The sequence below is a fragment of the Prionailurus bengalensis genome, chromosome B4 (assembly GCF_016509475.1).
Source record: "Prionailurus bengalensis isolate Pbe53 chromosome B4, Fcat_Pben_1.1_paternal_pri, whole genome shotgun sequence".
Lineage (NCBI taxonomy): Eukaryota > Metazoa > Chordata > Mammalia > Carnivora > Felidae > Prionailurus > Prionailurus bengalensis.
The window spans coordinates 99,090,870-99,117,387 of NC_057358.1; the positions used below are offsets into that span (position 1 = coordinate 99,090,870).

Genomic DNA, 26,518 nt, shown 5'->3' on the forward strand with positions numbered 1-26,518 from the left:
GAACTAAGAAGAAATAGAGATCTGGGATCTCAAAGAGAAGGAATGCAATTCACAGGAAAAGGGAAAAGAGTAAATGCTTGATAAATGTTTGCTGGGCCTTTCAGAAACAATGGGACATAGAGGACTTTGATCAAAGAGGCCCTGCTTGGGACACCTGGGTGGCTCAGTTGGTTGGGCGTCCAACTTCGGCTCAGGTCATGATCTTATGGTCCCGTCCATGAGTTCCAGCCCCGCATCGGGCTCTGAACCTAGAGCCTGCTTCAGATTCTGTGTCTCCCTCTCACCCTGCACCTCCCCCACTCAAACTTTGTCTCTCTCTCTCTCTCTCTCTCAAAAATAAATAAAAATTTAAAAAAATTAAAAAAAAAAAATAAAAGGGGCGCCTGGGTGGTGCAGTCGGTTAAGCGTCCGACTTCAGCCAGGTCACGATCTCGCGGTCCGGGAGTTCGAGCCCCGCGTTGGGCTCTGGGCTGATGGCTCGGAGCCTGGAGTCTGTTTCCGATTCTGTGTCTCCCTCTCTCTCTGCCCCTCCCCCGTCCATGCTCTGTCTCTCTCTGTCCCAAAAATAAATAAACGTTGAAAAAAAAAATTAAAAAACAAAAAACAAAAAACAAAAAAAACAGGCCCTGTCTACCATACCTAGTTCACAGTATAATGTAGTCATCTACAGTGATAACTCTTCCTAGAGAAGGTCCTCCATCTAAATTCTCTTTAGGGAGTTGTTGGGTGGGGGGGAGGGGGTAAACAGCTTTTCCTGAATCTACTGGGTTTTGATTGCTTTTTAATTCAAAGTAGTCTTCATGCCAAGTGGCCCATCTTGGGGCAGTGTGCCCTTGGCCCCTACAGTACTGATATACTGTAATCACAATCTGTGATTTTAATACATAGAATGTTAAACAATGATTAAATAATCCTCAAATATTACATGCCACCTTATAATTTCTGAAAAAATGTATTTAGAATGTCATGCATTTAAAAATATTTCTTATAGAAGACTAAATAAAAAATAAAAAAAGAAGACTAAATAAAAAAAATAAAAATAAAAAATAAAAAAATAAAATACTTCTGGGAGCCTGGGTGGCTCAGTCGGTTAAGCGTCCGACTTCAGCTCAGGTCACAATCTCGCGGTCTGTGAGTTCGAGCCCCGCGTCGGGCTCTGGGCTGACGGCTCAGAGCCTGGAGCCTGTTTCGGATTCTGTGTCTCCCTCTCTCTGCCCCTCCCCCATTCATGCTCTGTCTCTCTCGGTCTCAAAAATAAATAAATGTTAAAAAAAAAATTAAAAAAATAAAATAAAATACTTCTTATATAAAATACATGATGTGGACCAATTCATTCACATATCTGAAAGACTGAATATTTGCAGAACATCCTCCTCAAACCCAACTTCTTTCTACACAAACTAAACTAGATGCCTTCCTGTGCCCTTCCTCTGTACTTCCATTTGAGTCACTTGGGCTCTACCATTTACTGGCTGGGTAACTTTAGACAAATTACTTGACCTCTTTTTCTGAGTTTTTCCATCTGTAAAACAGAAATAATAATAGTGTCAGTTTCTTAAGGCTTTTATGATTTAAATGAGTTGATATTCTCCAAGCTTTTAAAATAGCGTGAGACATTTCTGAAAACAGTAGTGACAATTATACAACACTGTGAATGTAACTGCCACTGAGTTTTACACTAAAAATGGTTAAAATGGTAAAGATTATGTTAATGTCTATTTTATGACAATAAAAAAATTAAAAATAAAATAAAATAATGCCTGACACATAGAAAGGATTTTTTGAAATAAACTAAAAATAGAATTTACTACTCTGCATTATAATTATTTGATGACTTGTCTGTATCACCTTTAACTAAAACTTCATATGGATAGATGACATATTTGGCTTGTTCAGCATTTGTAGCTCTAATACCTATCGTGGACTCAGACACCATAGGAGGTCCTAAAGAAATACTTACTACTGAGTGTGGTGTCCAGCTCAATAGAATGGGTTACTTAAAAGACAGTGACTTCCTCGTTAGTGTAATTATTTAAGCAGAGGTATAATGATCACCTACTAATGATGTGTCAAAGCACATGTCCAATACATGGGATGAGTATAAGTGTCTAAAATTTCTTCCTAATTTAAGATTGCATTATGTATCTTGTGCTTTAATACAGCAATTTTCGTAAACAGTACCAACACAATAAAGGAATTCCATCTTTTACTACTGGCCACTTTCACCCCTAAAATAGGCTCTGGTCGTATGAAAACACTATTAGCCTTTCCAGACCTCCTAGTATATTTACATGCTTTTTGCCTTTGTTCAGAATGTGCTCTGTCACCCGTATGCTTCACCTTCTTGATGTCACATTCTCTAAAAAGGATTCCATGGTCTTCAAAAAGGGTGTTAGTTGTCCCATACATGCTGCATTAGCATTTTGGTTTTGTTTTTATCACATGATATAAGAGTTACCACTTGGCTAGTTCTCTTAAACTGCAGGCTATTTGGAAGCAGAGTCTGGGTCTTTTTCAACTATTTAACACACTGCCTGGTACTAAATATTTAGTAAAAGCATAATCGCATGAATGAAACCATCTTGTGAGGTCTGCTGCTTTCAATTGTGTACATCATAATTTTTTAAAGCACACTTTTTTTAGGTATTTTTTCACCAACCAGTCAAATGCTTTCTTTGTGGCAAAATTCTATCCCATGTGGGCGATTTCAAATATCACCCTTTGGTGCTATTGAACACAATATGTTACATGCAAATGTGTACCCCAAAACAAACACGTGCTTTTATTATGTGCCTAGAACTTACATTCTTCAAAGCAAATTTTCTTGAGCAAAATGTTTGGAGGTGAAGGGACACGGCCAAAATCTGCTAAGACACTAACCATTCTGTCTGAAAGAAAGAAATGAAAACAAGAAATGAGTTCTTACCTACTACTGTGAACAAGACAATTTGCCAGAGATGATGAATACTGATATTCCAAGCTGTCAATACAGTGTGAGTGAGGAGAAATGAAAGTACTTTAACCTTATGAGAATTTGATGATTCCTAGTCTATGCCCTAAGAGCTGAGCTTTCCACTTTTCCATATAATCTGTGGTTCCCACAAAAGATTATTAAAACACAGAGAGAGGGGGGCACTTGGGTGGCTCGGTGGGTTAAGCGCCTGACTCCAGTTCTGCTCAGGTCATGATGTCCATTTGTGAGTTCAAGCCCCATGGGGCTCCCTGCTGACTGCACATTGACGGCTTGGGATTCTCTCTCTCTCTCTCTCTCCCCTCTCTGTAAGAGCCCCTACCCCACGAGCACTCTCTCTCTCCCAAAATAAATTTTTGAAAAAAAAAAAAAACACGGAGAGAAAATCTCAATGAGGAAGTCCACCTTAAAGAGGAAATACTTTTGTCCAGGAGGAAAATAAAGGGCGCGTCCTGCACTACACTTCCAACTCCACAGACAAGAATGGAAGAAAAAAATTAACTGCATTTTCATCTGTATCACAGACGAAAGCTCATTTCCCCTTGCATAATTAGAAGGTTCCTCCGACGTGTTCGTTATTCAGCAATTGCCAATCGGTAGGCAGATGGCTCATTAATAAACGATGACACATCATCTGGTGTCAGAAATCAACTCTGGATAATATTCAGCCACATCAGTTTCCTGAAAAGCCTGCATTCATTTAACTCAAGCCTCTTCGGTTAGTTCAGCAGACAGCTCTGACGAGCTTCTCCACCCCGCACCTCTTCCGTCCGCGCTTCTCCCTCGGCTCCCAAGAGAGGCGGACCCGCCTGCCCGCGCGCCCACGTAGACTGGCTGGTCACCCGGGCGGGCCGGCGCGTGCGCACTGGCCTGTCTGCAGCGGGCGGACAATGGACGCCCCTAGGACCTTAGCGCCCGAGCGGTCCGCCCAATCGCTTCCTCGGATAGGAGGGGTTCTTTTGAAGCTGTGGCTGTGTGAACTCTGGGTACTGCTGCCGGATTCCGGTGTGAACATGAAACTTCTGCCTCACGAAGAGGAAGTACATTTTATCAATGAATACGTGAACCTCCACAATGAGCTCCGGGGCAACGTCTCCCCCGGAGGGTCTAACTTGCGCTTCATGGTGAGGCTCTAAGGCGGTTGTCCGAACCGCCCACAACCTCCTTGTCACGACGCCACTGCTCGGCCTCGGAAACCCAGGCCACTGCTTCACTGAGGCTTACGGATAGCGGCGAACTGCACGTCACTGTGGGTTTAAAATACGCTTGAAGTGATTACACTCAAGAAATAGAAACCACTGTGTGACACACAGTTATTACCAAGATTTTGCAGGGAGCTGGGATCTGTAGAGGCACTCACCTAAGGGGATGTCTCAGTCACCTCGTCCTAGCTAGTCCTGGCCCTAATTTTGCCTTCCCTGAACAATGTTATTCTTGCTTCTTCCCCCCCCCCCCATTTCTATTTTACATCTCATCAACTGTTTCTCTTGCCTCCCGTCTTCGTGATTGTCATTAGAAATGGCTGCAAAATTTATTGGACAAATATTCTTTGACCAGGCAATTAGGAGCTTCCAACTTATATTATAAATGATATCACAAGGACTGTTTCTCTAGACATAAGTCTTTTCTTCCTTCTGGGTTAGTTCCTTAGACAGATTCGAGAAAGGGGATAAATAGATGAAGGATATGATATTTTTATTTATATGATACACAGCAATTGCTATTCTAAAGGGCTGCGCCAAATTAAGTAAATACCAGCAATGTGTTATAACTTATTTGCACACAGTCATGGGAAGCAATGACCGAAATGCTTACAAACTTCAAGTTGAGAGTTAGACTTACTGGATTCAAATCCAGGCTCCACAATTTACTGGCAATAAGTAGCTGTAAGTCAACTACTTAATTTTTTTGTTGTTTTACTTCTTTTGTGAATTAGAGACAGTAATAATAATACATCACTCGTGGAATTATTGTGAAAATTAAGTGAAATGATACTTAAAACACATTTAGAATAGTGACTAGTATGTAGTAAGCTTGTGATGTGTAAACAGTATGCAAAATAAGACAGGAGGAGGATAGTCCTTGGAGCATTGTTTGCAAATGGAAAACTAAAGGGCCATTAATAGTGGAATGGTAACATTTATTATATGCTATCCATACTACAGAATAGAATGTAGAGTTTGTAAAACAGGTGGATCGAGCTGTGCTAAAATGGAAAAATCTAAAAGAAAACTGCCAAGTTGCAGGCCAGTTATATTGTGTATAGTATGATTACAATAGTGCAAAGAAAGAAAATCGCACAATACCTACCTGAAACATCCACACTTGTATCTTATATTTGAATATGTTTGTACGTGTATGTATGTAGACATAGAGAAATGTATGCATAAGCAACTTTTTTAACAACTGTTACCTTTGGGGAGGAATGTTAGGGGTGGGAAGTATTCTAAAGGCATGATTTATTTTCTATATTTTCTATATTTATGTATAATCTATGAAATTAAGAAAACTCTAAGGAAATCTTAGTATTGGTTTTCAGAAATGTTTATTTTCAGATATACTATAACATGTGTACAAAGCATTTTGATTTTACAACTATTTTGCTGATTTATCTATGGGTGCTGTTTTTGTTCTTGTCCTTAACCGCTGAATTTAATGAGTCTCTAAATAATGATAAAATTACACATTTCTGCATATTTCCAGGGCTAGCCATAAAACAGTATCTTGTGGTATTTTCTTACATTTCTGGGACTATCCATAAAACTTTACATTTGCCTCTTTTATAATATTTACCAAGTACCGCTATGTGTTAAAATCTTATCTATAAAATATAGAAGAGAAAATGTATGCTAGACTTTGTATTTTATTTCTCACATTACAATAGTTTGCATATACTCAGTATTCAATAAATAGTTCTTAGATAAATATTTTAAATTATTGTATTACTATGTATAAAAGGAATGAGATTAAAAGCATATATTCTGAATAGACTACATGTAAGAGTATTATAACCATTTGCATCATCTTAAAATCTGATTTTTTAATTACAAATATATGGGTAGTCCTTTCCTTCAAGAAATAGTTATTTCATTTATGATTAACTCAAAAGCATTTTCCCCCATAGAAATTCCACAAACCAGACCCATAAGCACAAAGTTAGTATTGTTTCCTTAAATCTAATATGAGAACTCTAGGAAAATAATTTAGAGAACAACAACAACAAAAAATGCTCATTATTATTTTGTTTTCTTTGATTTTTGCATTTTTTTTCAGACTTGGGATGTAGCTTTGTCACGGACTGCTAGAGCATGGGGGAAAAAATGTTTGCGTGAGCATAATCCTCATTTAGAAGAACTAAACATGGCCCATCCTAAATTTAATGGTATTGGTGAAAATATGTGGATTGGCCCTGAAAATGAATTTACCGCAAGTATTGCTATCAGAAGTTGGTATGAAGAGAAGAAAAGGTACCATATTGAAAATGACAGTTGCTCTAGTGACTGTTCTAATTATAAACAGGTATCTAATTTTTATATTAATTCAATAGACTCCTTAATTGCTTTACTACTGAGTTTTTATTATGTTTAATTTTATAAATTAACCCAAATGGTAAGTTACTTCTAATAGAATCAAAATTCTAATCATTCCTAGATCTTCAAAATGTCTATAATTCCATTTATTACATGAACCATACAGTTAAAACATTTCTTTAAATGTGGTAAATCTCATCTCCATACCCAAAAATGAAAGGTACTTTTCTAAAAGCAATACGTACTGGAAAAGGATGAAACAGGAAATAAAAATTATTTTTAAATTATTGCCTATAAACATAAGTAAAAGACTTGATTATTTTGCACAGATCAGTATACATACTGCTGTATAACTGATTGATTAAAGCATGTTAAGTACAAATTAATAGCATTATTTTCCTGTCTCCTGTCTAACAATCCACATTTACACTTTATGCTCCAAGAATACTAAACTACTTGTTATTTCCTCTACACTTATTATTTTGCATATCACATTATTTATAATCATCTTTTTATATATGATACTACACTAAGTACAGAGACCTTGTCTTATCCACATATCATGGACAACATTATTTTGGTCTTCAATAAATATTTGTACCAGGAATCAAGAAATTATTAGATGAACTTCCAAGCTGATTTAAGAGATTATTATTTTTTAATCAATAAGATCTGATGTCATGTTTTATGCAGAACTTAAAATCTTATGACTTTAAGACATGTTGAACTCATGTCTTTATGTTCCATCGAATGAATCATGTTTTAAAAGATGTTTGACTGTTCTTTCTTCTTCTAGAAAGTTATAGTGGTTCTCCATTGTCTTACTCGTATCAAAGCCAGACTCCTTAATATGATTTTAATAATCCCAGTAAATTAATCATGTCTACTCCATGATCTACTCCTCTGTTATATTTTACTCTTTATTTCTGGTATCATAGACATTTTTGTTTCTTTTATCTTACCTACTTAACTCCATTTCAAATGGTGCAGACATTGTATTCTCTATTCTTTTAATGTATCACTATTTCTTTAAGAATCACACTTTTAAAACCACTAAGACTTGGGATAAAAAGGAAAGGAAACCAGAAACTGTTTCTTCCACAGAGGTTAACAAGACCAAACATTTTCTTGTTATGTGGAAGTTGTGTGGAAGTATTAGAAATACTAAAGTCATACAGAGAATTTCTGGAACATCTTTAATCGTTCTCATATTTTCATTCCAATTCAAGACCTTTTGTCCTTTTATAGAAACCTGCTCTTTTATTCATTTGTTTTGCATTGCAGGCCCAGACTATTTTATTTCATAATAGAATTTCCTCAACAAAAGAATAGAGAAATGCTGACTGCATTCAATTACTCTCTACTCTTGTATAGCTTTTCCTTTCCTTCTATAATCTTGATGTTTGTTTTTTTTTTCCTTTCTATGCACAACTTCCAGTCTTCCAAAACATTTTCTCCTCCTTTTCCCTCTTCCTATCTGCCATAACCTAGAACTCTCAGATTCAACAGGAGTTTGAAAATTGATTCAGCATGTGTGCCTTCCTTTGACTCTAAACCATTCTGGATCAGTGTTTATCAAACTCTTTATCCTAAGTTTACAGTGGTAGAACCTATTAAAGGTTTCTCCAAGTGCAGTTTGGGAAATGCTTGCCTAAATCTGTGATAATTCTCTACCTGCATCCCAACTATCAACAATAGCCAAAGTATGGAAAAAGCCCAAATGTCCATTGACTGATGAATGGATAAAGAAGATATGGCATATATATACAATGGAATATTACTTGGTGATCAAAAAGAATGAAATTTTGCCATTTGCAACAACAGGGATGGAATTAGAGTATATTATGATAAGCAAAATAAATCAGTCGGTGAAAGATAAATATCATATGATTTCCCTCATATGTGGAATTTAAGAAACAAAACAGATGAACATAGGGGAAGGGAAGCAAAAATAAGATAAAAACAGAGAGGGAGGCAAACCATCAGAGACTCAAATATAGAGAACAAACTGAGGGTTGCTAGTGGGATAATGGGTGGGGGATGGGGTAAATGGGTGATGGGCACTAAGGAGGGCACTTGTTGGGATGAGCACTGGGTGTTATATGTAAGTGATGAATCACTAAATTCTATTCCTGAAATCATTATTACATTGTATGTTAACTAACTTGGATTTAAATTAAAAAATAATTTCTACCTGCATCCAAATGAAGAATAGTTCATATTCCTTAAAATGCTTGGTTAAAGGTTCTTTGTAAATTGAATATATTATTGTTTATAATATGGCAGAGTAAATGTTTAGAATCAAATTTTGTTTTCTTTGAAATCTTTATTTTAGCTTGTTTGGAACACATCTTACAAAGTTGGTTGTGCTGTTACTAAGTGTGCAAGAGTTGAAAATATTACATATGCAGCAGTTTTCATTTGCAACTATGCACCAGGGTAAGTTAATTTAAATTTTAAAAAGAATATTAAACTGGTAATTTTTCAAGGTTAGGTTTTCCTAACTTTCAATATATTCTTCTAAATGTCTTTGTAAACTGTAAAATAATTAAATATAAGATATTGAAGATTTATATTGAAATATTTTCAATTTTATAATGAAATAAGTAATATTTGGGCATATCGATTTAATGTATAAATTAGCCAAGTATTACTTACTAAAAAAAATTTAACGTTAGTATTATTTCACAATATCTAGCCTAATGAGCATAGGATTTAAATTATTTTCCAAAATAGTTTATTCCCATATTTTTAATAAAAGTCAAAGGAAAATAAGGTTAGATGTGTATAAATCTAGATTGTGTATAATCTAGATTCTGTATACAATAAATGTATATTGTAAGAGTTGTTTCAGGAGTGCATCAGTTTTGTAACTGAAAGACAATTTTAATTGACCATCCTTTGCAAGTTGTATTATTATTTGAGGCTAGTCTCATTCATATAAAAAATCATAATATCGGGGCGCCTGGGTGGCGCAGTTGGTTAAGCGTCCGACTTCAGCCAGGTCACGATCTCGCGGTCTGGGAGTTTGAGCCCCGCGTCGGGCTCTGGGCTGATGGCTCAGAGCCTGGAGCCTGTTTCCAATTCTGTGTCTCCCTCTCTCTCTGCCCCTCCCCACTTCATGCTCTGTCTCTCTCTGTCCCAAAAATAAATAAGCATTGAAAAAAAAAATTAAAAAAAATCATAATATCTCAAAGATGCAAGAGTACTTTAAAAGTCTCCTAGTAAATCTATCCATATGAAACTTGAATTCTTTCCACTGACTTACCATGTGGTTATTTATCCCACACTTGAATACCTTCCTAAGACAGGAAATAACTACCTTCAAAAATAACCTTCATCTCTGGAGAGCTTTGTTGGAAATTCTGAAATTTTCTTACAGGTCAAGATGATACTATAAGTAGTATTATTAAAATATCTAACTGAGAAAATATCCTAATCAATAGGTCAAGAAAACAGTAAAATTAGCTATAAGCTAGGATTGAGAAAGAATTTCTGCCAAATAAAATGCTCTGGGACTAAACCAAAAAGAAAAACAAAACAAAACAAAAACAAACAAACATTGATTACTGACTACTGATTGTATTCCTCTGGATAGGGAAAATAACAGAAGTATGATATAAATCAAATTAGATTCAGAAAGTCCCTTCCTGAGAGGAGTTTTACTGACTTTGAACACAGTCATGCAAAACAAGTTCAGGATGTAGGGTCGTTACAAAACCTTTTAGGCTCCCTTTCATTTCTACAGACTGAAAGCATTGGGATGATGTCTATTACATGGAGAAACTTTTGAAAGTTAACTACTCATTGGTATTGAAAATTCAGAGAATTGGGTACTGACGTGAGGGAAGAAAGAGATTCCTTTGGGGCACTAGTCTTCATTTATGCGCTCAGCAACTCTGTACAAGGCTCTGATCTATCTACCAACAAGACCAAAAAAGGTTGACCATATTTAGTTTTTAGCCTTGCAATAGCCTTACAATAAATAAGTAAACACATAAATAGGTAATATTTAATTAGATAATAAAATATGCCATAAAACATAAAGCAAGATAAGCAGATAGGGAATAACCAGTATGGAATACAGATAGGGTAGTTGCAAGAGAAAGTAGCATTTGGTCTAAAGATGACTAAAGAATATTTCAGATAGAAGTAAGAGTATGCACAGAATCTCTGAGCTGGGAAAGATTTAGCATGTTTGAGAAATGAATAACTGCTTAGAAGTAGGAGTTGAGGTAGAAAGTTAGGTGACAGCTATACCCAAATAGTATACCATAAGCCATGTTAAGGATTTTGGAATTTATTCTAAGTAATGGCTAAGCCATTGGAAAGTCTTCAGCACGTGAGTGACATTATCTTATCTATGTTTTGAAAAGAACACTTAAAAAAATTATCCTTGCTGTTGTGTTAAGCATTGAGTATAGGGAAATATGAGTTCAAAGAGGAAAGCAGGTGCCTGGGTGGTTCAGTCTGTTAAGTGTCCAACTTCAGCTCAGGTCATGATCTCACAGTTTGTGAGTTCAAGCAAGCACGGAGCCTGCTTCGGGTCCTCTGTCCCCTTCTCTCTCCGCCCCTCCCCCACTTGTGCTTTCTCTCTCTCTCAAAAATAAATAAACATTAAAAAAAAGATTGTTTCTATATGACAGGCTATAGACTATGATTGGTTCTTTTCTTTTTAAGTAAGTTCTACACCCAGTGTGGGGCTTAGGCACATGCTCTATTGACTGAGGTAGTCAGGTGCTCCTAGACTATGGTACTAGGGTTTTAGCATGTACATTGATTTTCTTTTTTTTTTTTTTTTTAACGTTTATTTATTTTTGGGACAGAGAGAGACAGAGCATGAATGGGGGAGGGGCAGAGAGAGAGGGAGACACAGAATTGGAAACAGGCTCCAGGCTCTGAGCCATCAGCCCAGAGCCCGACGCGGGGCTCGAACTCACGGACCGCGAGATCGTGACCTGGTTGAAGTCGGACGCTTAACCGACTGCGCCACCCAGGTGCCCCAAGTACATTGATTTTCTATTGTTGCATAATAAATTAGTACAAATGTAGTGACGTAAAACAGCACCCACTTTTTATCAAACAGTTCTATAGTCTGTAAGTTCACGCACAGTGTGGCTGGATTCTCTGCTCAGCGTCTCAAAAATCAAGAACTTGGCTGAGTTCTTATCTCTAAAGCTCTAAGGAAGAATCTACTTCAAGCACATTCCAATTGTTAGCAGAATTCAGTTCAATGTGATTGTAGGACTTGGACCCCATTTACTTCCTGGCTTTCAGCCAGAGGTTGCTCTCAGCTTCTAGAGGCTGCCCACATTTCTTAACACAAAGCTCCCACCATCTTCAAGTCAGCAAAACCTTCCCATTGTTCAAATCTCTGACTTTTCTTCTGTGACCAGCCAAAGAACACTCTCTGCTTTTAAAGTGCCCAAATGATTGAGTCATGCATACCTAGATAATTTTCCTATTTTAAGGTCAATTGTGCCATATAACATAAATTATTAATAATGGAAGTAAAGTTTATCATATTCACTGTCCTGGGAATTATGTAAGGCTTGTACACCAAGGGTAAGGGGTCTCGTGGTCCCTCTTAGAATTTTACCTACCATAGCATGGAAATTGAGAGGAAAGGTCAGTTTCTGGATATATTATGAAGGTGGAGCTAATAATACCAGTTGATGGATTTGACTTTAGGGATAAATGGGATACAATAACCTAAAATGATACCTGTGTCTTTAGTTTGAACAGGTGGATGAATAATGATGCCATTCACTCAGATAGGCAAGAACAGGAAATGTGTTTTATGTTTGGACATATTAGGTAGAAATACAAATGTGGGAAATGAAATGAATCATGAGAAGTAAAAAGTTCTGTGAAGGACCGGGATAGAATTCAAGTAGAGGCAACTACTGGTATAAAGGCCCTGAGGTAGAAATAAGTTACAGTCTTGAATGAGATCACCTTATGAGAGAGTGAGTATGGAAACTTAATTTAAGGATGAACTCCTAGAGCACTGCAGTATTTCAACTTTAGGCAAAGGAGATAGTGAAGTAGAATGAAGAGAGGCTAACAAGATAAGTGGGAAACCAAAACAGTGCTGGTAAGCATCCTTGGAAGCCAAGTGAAGAACAAGAGTCAATATGACCAAAGTGGTTAACTGTATGAGATGCCTCTGAAAAAATGAAAAGCATGAGGAAGGAAAGATGACAGTTTCATTTGACAAGATGAAGGTATTTGGGGACCTTAATAACAGTGGTGAATGCAGGGGTATTCCATAACTCCAGTGGTAAGATGAAGCTACATGGTAGGATTACTCTTCTTTCCACTCACTGTCTGGTAGGCTTCTTTGTCTTGAAATTTCTACCAACCATTTTTCTTTTGATACAAATATTGGCAAGTTTGCCCTGTGAAGGATCTAGGTTAGAACATATATTAGTAAACTCAGTTCAAGTTTTATTTGATATGTACTCAAAATAGGCAGTCATAGCTATCTTTCTTAAGAATAGTTGGTAGAAAAATCAATCCATCATAGTATTAGGAAATACTAAGTAAAAATGAATATAAGAGAGCCAAACTAAAAATTGAAACATATAGTGGGCTGAATGGTGGATCCCCAAAAGGTAGATCCAGGTCCTAATTCACAGAATTGTCACTATTAACTTACATGGCCAGAGTGAGTATTATCTTTTTTTTTTAATTTTTTTTTTCAATGTTTATTTATTTTTGGGACAGAGAGAGACAGAGCATGAACGGGGGAGGGGCAGAGAGAGAGGGAGACACAGAATCGGAAATAGGCTCCAGGCTCTGAGCCATCAGCCCAGAGCCTGACGCGGGGCTCGAACTCCCGGAGAGCGAGATCGTGACCTGGCTGAAGTCGGACGCTTAACCAACTGCGCCACCCAGGTGCCCCGGGTGAGTATTATCTTATCTGGCAAAAGATGTGATCAAGATAAGAATCTTGAAAGGAGGAGCTTATCCTAGAATATTCAAGTGGCCCTAAATGCGATCACATATATTCACGTAAGAGAGAAGGAAAGCCAGATTCAGCATTAGATACACGGAAGGAGAAGAAGCAAAGGGATCATGAAGAAGAGGTTCGAGTGACATATCCATAAACCAAGGAACTTCTGGAGCCATCAGAAGCTGGAAGAGTCAAGGAAATCTCCCCATGAACCTTTGGAGGGAGCGCAGTCCTGCCAACACCTTGGTTTTGGACTTCAGGCCTCCAGAACTATGAGAATACATTTCTGTTGTTTTAAACACCCAGTTTATACTAATCTGTTAACGTAGTCACAAGAAACTAATACAGAATGGAAGAATAAAACAGATTTGGCCATAGAGAAAATATAAATCAATGACAACCTTGAAATGTTCTCTCAGAACACAAAGATGAAGAATAAAAGTCAAAATACATATTAAAAAAGAAAGGAAATATATAGGGCAGATAAATCTATATATTGGTGCTCCTAAAGAACAGAGAAGAATAATTGGAATGTATATAATCACCAAAAAATAAAATAAAATAAAATGTTCCTAATCTATAAAAATACTCACACAGGGATGCTTGGGTGGCTCAGCCAGTTAAGCCTCTGACTCTTGGGGCACCTTGGTTGTTCAGTAGGTTGAGCATCCAACTTCAGCTCAGGTCATGATTTCATGGCTCATGAGTTCAAGCTCCACATGGGGCTCTATGCTGACAGCTCAGAGCCTGGAGCCTGCTTTGGATTCTGTGTGTCTCTCTCTCTGCCCCTCCCAACTTGTACTGTCTCTCTCTCAGAATAAATAAATAAACTTAAAAAAAAAACTCATAAGGTATTAGAAAAAGTGAGCTGAAACAATATTTACACATACCATTTTCTAGTAATTATTCTTCAGTTTCAAAGATAAGACTCATATATATTTCTAAATAAAATAAAACAAAGTAAAAACTTTAAAATATTAATTAGATTAGCCTTGAACTCAGATATTAGAGGGGGTACAAAGATGACACTGATAATTTAAGCTTAAGTGATAGGTAATTTTATTAACTAGTCTAGGAAAAGATGTAGTGTGGAGAAAAAGGATTTGTTTATTTTTGGACATGTTGCATCTGTAGGTGACTGCAGCATCTCTTATTTAATTAAACATACATTTGTAGTAGATGCACCAAACACTGACTTAGGCAAGAGAATTCCATATTTCTTACATAGTGTTTATCCTAAAAACACTTATTCTCTGTTGGGAAGGAAGTATGTGAAAGGGGGAGGGAGCAACATTAGCCAAATACATGCACATATTTATATTTTAAATAGAAAGGAGTTGTAAAAATAGGTATGAAATCATAGAAACAATTAGCCTGAATACAGATTTAGAAGCAGTCAGCTTTGGTGCATAGATGATGTATATTAGAGGGGGAAAGAGGTCAATAGGGAAGGTTAGAGATCTGAGCTTGAGGAAATTGACTTGAATCTAATGCTACAAGAGGTAAATGGTAGTGTCCAAAAGTATTCAGTGCAGAAAATTTTCCTTATTTAATAGGTAAGGAAATAAAGTCAGGCAGGTCATGCCATTTTCTTTATTTCATAAACAGCTAGAATGTAGTTTTCCCAGCCTCCCTAGAAATTTGGTGGGACCACATGACTGAGCTCTGGCCACTTTCAGACTTAGCCTTTAAAATTTTCCTACATGATCCTTCCCACTCTTGAACTTCTGTCATCTGCTCTGGTAGAAGATTCAGTTGTTCTAGAGGGTGGCAGAGCCACAGGATGAAGTACATGAACCAGTGCCCCAGAGGAAAGCTCTCTTTTACCACTGCCAGCACCTATACTTCCGTGCCATGAATTCTGCCTACCATCACATGGAAATGGTGAGGAAAGTTCAGATGAGTATATAGTTTGAATTTGGAGCTAATAATACCTGCTGATTGATTTAACTTTAAGGGTGAACAGAATAGAATAATCAAGGATGCTATCTATGCCTTTAGTCTGAGCAGCTGGATGAATGATGATGCCATTAAATCAGATAGGGAAGCCTCTCCAATGAGTAGACCTTGAGGGAAGATCAAGTGTTCTGTTTCAGACACAGTAGGTAGACAAATGAATGTGGGAAATGTAAATGAATCATGAGAAGGAGTTAGTCAGATGAATGGGTTTCTAAGTAGTAAGAACTGCAGAATTTTCGGTTTTTGCATTAGATCCGTTTTGAGTTGGGGCAGAAATGAGTCGGTTTTACATGAGATCACCTTGTGAGAAAGTAAGTATGGAAAATAGAACGGAAGAGACTTGAAGACTAAACCTTACATCATTACAGTATTTCAACTTCAGGCAAAGGAGTTGTCAAAGGAGTTTAAAGAGAATCTAGTGAGGTAAGAAAGAAACTAGAACTGTCCTGGCATTTAAGAAAAAAAGCATTTAGAGTTACTTTCTCATCAGTCTCTTTTTATTATGTATTATGTATGAGGTGGTTCTTTTTCTGTGCTTTTCTACACACATCATAATTTATGATTCAATGATATACATACTGTAATCATTTTAGACATTTTGAATAGCAGGTTAAGTACATTAAGTGCAAACAATGCATATAACCATTTGAAGTGATGAGTATATGAAGAGCTAAGATAAGTTCACAAATGTTCAGTGACAACCATATCATATTCAGGGCCTGGATGTAATTTTGAGACACCATAAATGTTAACATGGATCTCAATTGCAGAGATGCTAAAATATGAAAATATGTGTATATTAGAATTATGAAATACAGTACATCACTGAAAGAAGAGGTCTATAGAACAATATCTATCTTTACTATATATGATTAAAAAGTTATAACATAATATTTTATTCACAGTTAAGTACAATTATTTCATATTTTAAAATATTGTCTGTGAAGCACTAAATTTGATTTTATGAACTAGTAATGGTTTATGACTTGCAGTTTGAAAAATAATGCCAATTTAGAACACTATTCTTATATAGATGTTTGGCAGTAAAGGGAAGAAAAATAGGGTCAGTGTGTGAAGTTGGATGAAAGCTGTTTTTTTATAACTTTGGTTGAATTTTTATAAGCTAAAGAAAGCCACCAATTAAAAGAAAGTGGTAGAATATATGAAGGAAAGGGGAGGAATTAAAGAGCAAGTTCTATATGGAAAAAAGCAGGAGGAGAGAATTATAAGAAAAGTAAATGTAGAGAAATCTTAATAGTGAACATTTTTCTTCCTTTCTTGCTCAATGGAGCTCATGAGGGTTAATCTATTTCATTGATCTTTTGCAAGAAAAGATTTCATATTTATTCATACTTTATGATTCTGTTGTTTTCTATTTTATTTTGAGATATTCAATCTTCTGAGTGTTTTTTAGGAGTAGAGGCTGTTATATGTTGCTATTTTTGTTAAGGTATACACATTCCTATATCTTTAATCCTGTTAATATTGAAGATATTTACAGTTATATATTTTTCTCTGATTAGAATTTTTGCTTAACCTTTGTATTTTGTGATATAGCCTCTTTATCATTGCTTTCTGTGGACTGTAATTTTAGGTCATTTTAATAAAATATGTTCAATACTTGATACATAATCATGATAGAAAATTCAAAGCTACCAAGGAGAAAGTAATGTTCCCATTTCTCTCTTCCATTTACTCTCCCCAATATTTTATCCTAAAAGATATATTCTGTGCATATACAAAAGTACATCTATCTTCATGTGTGTGTTTCTGTAACTCAAACTGAAGCACACTACACTTTCTGTGGCATTCTTTAATTTTTTTTTAACTTAGTGATATGTCCTTGAAGTCTTTTCATTTGAGTACACAAGGAGTTTCCAGGGTTTTTAAAAAAATATTTTTACAGTGTTTTTGTTTGTTTGTTTGTGTTTGTTTTTATTTAATGGTTGTGCAAAAGTTTATTTAAACAATGCTCTCCCTTTTGTGGATATTTACTCTATTAGCTTTATTTCAAGCAATAATTATGCAAGTAGACATGTAGTTCTCACATGAGTTAGTATCATACTAATATGATTTCATAGTCATGGGATTACTAGGTCAATAAGGATATGTACTTTTAATTTGGATAGATATTATTATCTATTCATCATAGTCACACTGTGTTTCTAAAACAATTTTTATATCAACATATGAGTGTGACTATTTTTCTGTTCCCTTGCTAACATAATACATTTTCAAACATTTTGTTATTTACTGCTATAAATTCAGTATGTTTTAATTTTCACCTCCTATTTTACATGAGTTTAGGTATCCTTTTTGTAAGTTTCAGAAAATTTGGATATCATTTTCTGGGACCTGGCTGTTCCTATACATTCACTATTTTTTTCTTAAGTTCTTGGACTTTTGTTTTCAATTGTAAGAGTGTTTAAATAGCAAGAAAATTCGCTCTTTCATATAATGTCACTTCCAAATATTTTCCCAGTTTGATATTTCATTTTTTACTTTATTTTTAATGCAATTTATTTTTTCCAAAAAGAATTATTTTGTTATTGGAAAAAAATGTATCAATACTTTTTTTTCATGGGTTTTGAGGTGTGAGTCATACTTAGACACGACTTCCCAAAGTATTATTATTCCACATTTTCTTCTAGAAATTCTTTATCTTTTTAACTTTTAAATATTTGGTCCACTTTGCCTTTGGACATTATGTAAGCTAGTGTAAGAATTAGTCTCCTGATTAAAATAACTCTAAAGACCAGACAAAACATATAAGATAATTGCCTTCAGGCATTACAAAATAACCAGTGCAGGGCTATGATCTTTGCAAATAGACAAGAACTTAGTGTGAAGCTTCTATTTGCGTTGGCTTTCTCTCTGAGAGAATTCTCCAAACCACAGCCAGAGAAACAGAAGCCAAGGAAAGGATGTATTGTTTTCTGGGCAAAGGAAATATCAGTGTTTATTGATGTTAAGATGCCTCATATTTAGGACTAGGATCCCAAAGAGTAGGGGGCTGCAAAGAAGGACCCCAAAGGTCTATAAAAATTGCTTTTGGGTCCTTCAATTCCTAAGCTACACATCTCAAGGCAAGATTCTGGGAAGATTAGGTAGGAACAGTTGCTTGGAAACTGATGGCCTGCACAGACATCGCACAAGCTGCGCAGTGCTGAGAAGACACAGCTGCAGTTTGGGCCCAGCCAAAACCGAGAGTTACTGATCAACAGCCTGGGGCCTTACCAAACAGAGCATAAAAATCCAGAAAATATTCATACATTTGATTATACACAAATTTAAAACTCATTTATGGCTAGAGAAATACCATAGATCTAGCCAAAGAAAAAATAATATACTGGGAAAATATAGTTGTGTAATATATGGCAGAGTTAATCTTCTTAATTTACAAAGAATTCATACCAAAAAAAAAAAGAGATACAACCCAGAAGAACAACGTGCAGAAGATATGAACAGGTCATTTACTGGAAAAAATGGTTATTAATCATACAAAAAGATACTCAATCTCACTTATATTGAAGTAATTCAAGTAAAAGCAAAAATGTGTGATGACTTTTCACTCATCCGTCTGAGAAGATAGAAAAGCTTAACTGATACTCTGAACATGTGAGGGGACAATAAATTGGTACAATCTTTCTGGATTTGGCAAAATTACAAAATTTAAAATATGCTTACCTTTTGATCTTGTAATCCCCATATTAGAATTTTATGTTATTAATATCTTCATGAAAATTGGCCAAGATATATATACAAGGATACCCATTCTAGCCTGTTTTAATAGCATAAAACTGCGATAAAACAACTAATGACTCCAGTAATAGCAGACTGAGCAATTAATTTACTCTACATTATTGTGTAGCCTCTGAAACTACTGATATCTTTATGTACCAATCTCGCTTGTTAGATGAAAAAGTAAGATGCAGAACAATAATAAGATTGAGTCTTTTTGTTACAGTAGCTAGCATGATCAGAAACTAGAGTGATTTAGTCAGAGAGAAGTGGGAAATTTCAGTTAGGTGAGTAGCTGTGCTCTACTAGTCCTTCAGAGACGCGGGTTGCTCCCATCTTGTTTCTTCACCATTCCCTGAGGGCAGAGTCTTTGTCTGCAAATCGAATCCAAGTCACAGATGAGGACTAGCTCGAGCTCAGAGTAAGGGAAAAGAAATATGTTGGTGGCATGACCATGTCTTAAAGCACAGATGGGAAGTGATGTGCATCACTGCTATTTCCATTCCATTGAATATAAAATTGATCACATGACCACATCTGACCTGCAAGGGAAGTTGGGAAATGTAACGAGGCTAGCCATTAATGTGCCAAGCTAACATACTGTTATTTTAGTATTTTAAGAGATATTTAGATTGACAGCAGTCTATCACAATATATAAGTACTGAGAATTTTTGTGGAAAAAAAACCTTATTTCTGATAGGAATCATAAGAAGCTGTTAAACAGAAGTTACCTTTGGGGAGACATATGGAAAGTGAAGCATGGAGACATTTTCTCCCTTAAGGTTGCCCTTTTCTTCTTCCTCCTTTCCACCATATACTTACAAGTATTATACATGTATTACTTTTACTTATTTATTAACTTTAACATCAACAAAGGATATATCGACTGAGATGGGAGAAGTATTTGAGACATTTTTAGAAAGGGTTTGTAGGTCATTGTATTAAGTAACGAGAGGAAATTGTCAAGGAAGATTCTCAGAATTATGATTCAGGCATGACTGATATTGCCATTAACTGCAATGGTGAACAGTGAACTTTTAAGGAGGGAAGATGATGGATTCCATCTTGAATATAATGAATTTGAGTTGGCTGTGAATTACCTACTTTGAGATGTTCAGTAAGCAGGTGGTTATATGGGTCAGAAGCTCATGAGGCGTGGCATAGACAAATATTCGGAGTGCCAAAGTACATACAGTAATTGAAATCATGGGCATAAATGCGATTGCCGAGAGAGAGGATAGAGTGAGAAGAGAAGAGGACCTCCAGAATGTCATACCACCATTTAAAGGCAGTTAAAGAGAGAGAAAGTGGGAGGGGGAACCTAAGAGTGGCACACAGACAGGAGAAAAAACAGAAGAGTATGGTATCACAGGAGGCATGGGGGAAAGAATGTTTTTAGAAGGTAGTAGTACTAGTCCAAAATTTCTAATTCTAAGAGATCAATTAAAGTAAGGACTTTAAAATATCAAATTAAAAAGAAGTTCATTGATAAACATAATAAATGTAATTCTTTAGAAATATGATCTTTCATGTCAATACTTAAACAGACTCACATCTTTCCCACTTTGAAAACAAAGCAAAATAATAACAACAATAAAACAGCCCTCAATTCATTCCAAGCTGGCATCAGTTTCTTCTGCTCCACAAAAATGGTTCTTTTGTGTTTATCAATGTGATATATATTGCATATATGTATGTGTATGTATATGTATATGTTATGTATATGTATATATAAAGATACAAGTTCCTGAGAAGATGGAATGGTATTAAAGAGACTAGCATTAGAAAGGAAGATGGGCAGTTGTTCAGTTGTATTAGAAAGGAAAGAAGAAGGGAATAGGTATATTTGTCATATTTAGTGACGGAAAATTTCTCATGTTCCAAGCTAACGGTTATTATGTGTCACTGTGAAGTAGGACAGACAGATCATGTCCTAAGAATAAAGGGGGAGACAATGAAGCTGGAATTTTGAGGGTTGGGAAGGTTTTAAATAGTTACTATGGAAAATGAGGGAGGAAGCTGACTAGAGAAACAGAAGGATTCTCTACCTAGTGTGATGATTTTTCTCCAGCGGTACCCACCAGCCCTGAAGCAGACATAGAGCATGTGGACAGTAAGATTCTGTCATTTTTTCCAACACTGGGGTTTTGTCAGGTAGACATAAAGGAAAACAATGCAAGAGAGTTTTAGAGTTTTAGCCAGATAATAATATGCAACGGAATTAGACCTGAGCTGTATGGAGAAGAGACAACAGTATATAGATAGGGAGAAAATAGGAGAGTAAATAGACTTGGAGTACCAGTGAACTTCATGGAGAAGTGTTGCAGGAGTAAATGAGTGAGCAAACTGGAAGAATAGGAGGCTACAGTCAGGGAATGGAATGTGTTACTTTGTGAGTTCAGAAGTGGGAGTAACTTTAGGGGATAACAAGATCCAGAGTGTGGCTACAAAAGTGACAATTATGGAGTATTGGGAAGTTTTGAGATGGTGAAAACATTCAGTAACAGACCAAGTTATTGGATGAATTATCTATAAGCATATTGTAATCATCTATGTCCCAAATTCTAGGACAAGGACAATTTTGGCTGAAAAGGTAGATAGTGACTGACCCAGGTGCCAAAATTAATAAGGAGGCATGATCAGAGTTACCTGGGTGGCTCAGGTGGTTAAGCTTCAAACTTCAGCTCAGGTCATGATCTTGAGGTTCGTGAGTTCAAGCCCTGCGTGGGCTCTGTGCTGACAGCTCAGAGTCTGGACCCTGCTTCAGATTCTGTGACTCCCTCTCTCTCTGCCCCTCCCCCACTCATTCTCTCTCTCTCTCTCTCTCTCTCTCTCTCTCTCTCTCTCTCTTTCTCTCTCTCTCTCTCTCTCTCTCTCTCTCTCTCTCTCTCTCTTTCCCTCTCTTTCTCTCTCTCAAAAATAAATAAACATTTTTTAAAAAGGAGGCATGATCAGAAGGAAGATGGTATCTTGGGGAGGATTAGAGGATGGTGCAGCTAAATAATATCCATCTCAAAAGAGCTTTGTTGGTATTTAACTCTGGTGCCTAGATCCATGGGGGCAAGATGTGGAAGCGAAGGAGGAGATGTGACCAACTGAGTCTTATGGAAAGCAGTATAAAGTAGGGTAGCTTTGCACATACAGGGATAATTTGAGGCAAAAATACCCAACAAGATTCATGCTTTTCTTGACCTTAAATAAGTCCATATAGTCATGGCGTTTTAGCAAAGACAGATATATGAGATGTATCAGAAGGAGAGCCAGATAGGATTGCTAAAAGATAACCTACCTTGCTGCTTACTACATTTCAATTTTCTGATAGCTAATTGGGATAGATCTTTAAGTCTTCTTTGGAAAAGTATAGATGTCCAGGTATGAACCAGAAACCAGTGTTGTGGTATTTCTCAATGATACGTGGAGGTAGTGAAAGTGAAAAGAGTTATTGGAGGTGGTCTAGTTATTTTGGCTGTGTGAGACGGAAAAGTCAACACCTGTTTGATGTACTCTGCCATCATTCTGTGGACAGTCTTTAGGCAAGATGAGTTTTGTACATGGAAAACTTGGAAGAGAAAAATTTGCCTACAAATTGTAATTGCTAAATTGTCAATCCATGGAGCTGGATTACTTCCTTCATAAACAAAGTGGTGGCAGATATAGGACTAGTGAAGGCAATAAAAGTTTCTTTCTTTTTTAAGTTTCTATATGTATTTTGAAAGAGAGAGACTGTGCATGCAAGTGGGGGAGGGGCAGAGAGAGAGGGAGAGAAAGAATCCTAAACAGGCTCCACACTGTTAGTGCAGAGTCCAATGCAGCGCTCGATCCCATGAACTGTGAGATCATGACCTGAGCTGAAATCAAGAGCTGTACACTTAAGGGACACCTGGATGGCTCAGTCAGTTAAGCGTCCAACTTTGGCTCAGGTCATGGTCTTAGGGTCCATGAGTTCAAGCCCTATGTTGGGCTCTCTGCTGACAGCTCAGAGCCTGGAGCCTGCTTTGGATTCTGTATCTCCCTCTCTGTCCCTCCCTTGCTCACTCTCTGTCTTTGTTTCTCTCTTTCTCTCTCAAAAATAAATAAACATTTAAAAAAATAAAAATAAAGAGTTAGATAATTAAGCTGAGTCACCTGAAAGTTTCAGTCACCACCAGAATTGCGTTGATTTTGAAACAATATAGATCTATTATAAAATTTGAGGGGTGCCTGGGTGGCTCAATTGGTTAAGCGTCTGACTTTGGCTCAGGTCATGAACTCACAGTTGCGAGTTCGAGCCCAGCATCAGGCTCTGTGCTGACAGCTCAGAGCCTGTAGCCTGCTTCAGATTCTGTGTGTCCCTCTCTCTCTGTTCCTCCCCAGTTCGTGCTCTCTCTCTCTCAAATAAGTAAATAAAGATTTAAAAAGATAAAATGAAATTAATAAAATAAAATTTGAATAATGGTCTTCTAATGGACTTAGGATTGGACATGGGTATAGTTACTCTTTGGGCCACCCAGGCAACATGTCCTTATCTAAGTCCTGGACACAGGTCCTATAGATGAAGGTATGGTCAGATATCAGTCTGAAAAATGTCCCAGAGGGCTGTTCAGTCTTGACTTAGAGAAAGCAAATACCTGAAAATAGAGAAATTTGACTGCTTCTTCAGGTACTGCTTGGACAGCTGTGAAATTTCAATGGACATTGCTGGTTATAGGTACTTACCTGTTGTCTTCTCCTAATCCAGCCCAATAATTCCAATTGCAGTTGTGGAATTGTATAGATTCAGACTTGATTTAGGCTAGACTTCTCAAAACTCAGAACAAGAGGAAGATTGGCATGGGAGAGTATTAGTCTGGCATTTCTGGCCATATAATATAAATAGTGATATGAAATTCAAATCTTTGAAAAAAGAGGGCCCATTGTATTCTAGCATGATGTAAATTTATTTATTTTGATTGATTGATACATTTATTTATATATATTTCATTTATTTATTTGCCTTTCCAAAGTTATTCTAGGCTATAGTCATCAGACATGATCATGGGGTGATTGGCCTATGCTGCAGATTTTAAAGGCACTCTTTGTAGTGAGTAGCATTTTGTATAGGTTTAAGGGCAGGGGTCCTCCGTCCCTGTGTCTAAGGACAGGAAAAGTGCTGCTTTTGTATTGGAGGCATCTATTTCAGTGATAAGAGATTAGGGCAAGAAATGTAGGCTAGGGTGTCAGTAAAGGTGAGTAGATCAATTCTTGAATTTTTGAAAGGCTAGTGTTCTGCTAGGATCAAACAAAATGCATCTCTTCCTTGAAATGGTTTTATAGTGGAACAGTGACATTAGAGAAGCGATACCTGATCTGCAAATAACTATAAACCTCTTGATGGACTAGAAAGCTTGCCATTCATGGGTATCATATACCTTATTGGGTATCACCAAAAACTTCTGATAAGATATGACTCAGAAATTTGACATTCCGGTTTTTGAATATGTGTTTCTTAGGTTTCACCCTTCTTCCAGATGGCCCAGAGTGACCAAACCAGGGGCATATGTGCCTAACGTTTGTTTTTATAGTTTCCAACTACATACAGAATTTAAAATCCTGTTTAAATAACCAGGATTAATGACCCTCTGGTCACTAAAAAATATCATTTCCCTGCCTATCTTTCTTCTTTCTTAACCGAAATCCTTCATATAAGCTTCCCAATTCGTATCTACTTTGGAGCCTCTTTTTTTACCTAGCTCTAGGAAATTGATGTAATAATTTCTCACTTCTTCCCCCTGTTCCTTACAATGGATTAAACCAATTTTTTTAATTCACTTTAATTTATTTGCTTGTTTATATATTTACATTTTTTTTAATTGAGAGAAAGAGAGAAAGGAAGTGAGCGAGGGCAGAGAGAGAGAGGAAGAAGGAGAGAGTGAAGTAGGACTCACCTGAAGCAGGGCTCCTGTTCACCCAAAGCAGGGCTGGAGCTCACCTGATGCGGAACTCCAACTCACAAACCATGAGATCATGACCTGAGCTGAAGTTGGATGCTTAACCGATTGAGCTACCACGGCTCCCTATATTTATGTATTTTTAAAGCAGACCTCTAAGTAAGCCAAGCAGCTGGGTCTTTGGGACAATAGGCATTTCAGAATTTTGCAAACTCATCAGAAATTTAATATATCATTTCTATAGAACTTTTAATACATTTGTACCAAGCAGAAAGCAATTAATTATAAAACATTCTATAACATCATTTTGAAAGGAAAATTTTGCTACAAACTAAAATGAAAGCAACATTAAAACTAACTCATTTAAATTATACTACTTTGTTTCAAGGACAAGGGAATTCAGAGACAATTTTCTTAGGGGAAAAAAGGAGAAGATTACTGAAATTTCCAGTTTCAGTACTTTCTAGAGTCCATTTTCTTTTTTTATTTTTTATTTTTTATTTTTTAACATTTTTATTTATTTTTGGGACAGAGAGAGACAGAGCATGAACGGGGGAGGAGCAGAGAGAGAGGGAGACACAGAATGGGAAACAGGCTCCAGGCTCTGAGCCATCAGCCCAGAGCCCGACGCGGGGCTCGAACTCACGGACCGCGAGATCGTGACCTGGTTGAAGTCGGACGCTTAACCGACTGCGCCACCCAGGCGCCCCTACAGTCCATTTTCTTAGTTAAATCACTTTTATAACCTAACTAAAAATTGGTAACCATGCTATTTAAATGATGAGATTTGAGACTTTTTTTAACTAAATGTTTTCTGCTTTTTTCTAGAGGATCTCTGTCGAGAAGGCCTTATACACCAGGAATAGTTTGTTCTCAATGTAGCAGATATGACAGATGCACAGATTTTCTATGCAGTAAGATAAAGAAAATAACTTAAACATAAAAAATCCATAACACATTCTATGATAAGAAAAATGAAGTGTTGAACACTAGTTTTTCATTGTCACATTAATATTGTTCTTTTGACCAGAGGGGTGTTATTATATTATTAAAAGAGGGTTGAAATAGGTTCATCTTTAGATTTTTCTAGACTTCACAGCTATTTCTGCCCTCTCTTACCCCTGTTTTTGCCCTTGGAGACATACCACAATGTCTGAAAGGAAGAATGAGAACAAACAATTTCCCCCTGAAAACACTTCCCAGCTAATTCCTGAAATAGTAGCCTGTTTGAAAATGACTGCTCTAAAGGATAGGATATTCTAAAATATTTATAGAAAGAAAAGAAGTAAAGTAGTTTAATAGCCTTTTATTTTAGCCACCCCCCCCCCCAAATATTCAAAAGATGAAAGTAGGAAATACGTTTGGTTAAATTTTTCATTCAATTTTTCCAAACATGAGAGCATATAAAGTATAACTATCCCTGGAATATATGGTGCTTAGAAGAATGTACTA

At 36.5% G+C, this 26,518-nt stretch overlaps 1 protein-coding gene across 1 annotated transcript in view; it reads left to right on the top strand.

The window, feature by feature from the left end:
• The first annotated feature begins 3,825 nt into the window (after positions 1-3,825).
• The window catches only part of GLIPR1L2 (GLIPR1 like 2), a 31,332-nt gene continuing 8,639 nt past the window's right edge, over positions 3,826-26,518 (top strand). Inside the window, exons 1-4 of the mRNA XM_043561475.1 lie at positions 3,826-4,095; positions 6,245-6,490; positions 8,837-8,940; positions 25,895-25,980. Of these exons, the coding sequence (XP_043417410.1) occupies positions 3,862-4,095; positions 6,245-6,490; positions 8,837-8,940; positions 25,895-25,980 (670 nt within the window). The 5' untranslated portion in view covers positions 3,826-3,861. The remainder of the gene's footprint in view (positions 4,096-6,244; positions 6,491-8,836; positions 8,941-25,894; positions 25,981-26,518) is intronic.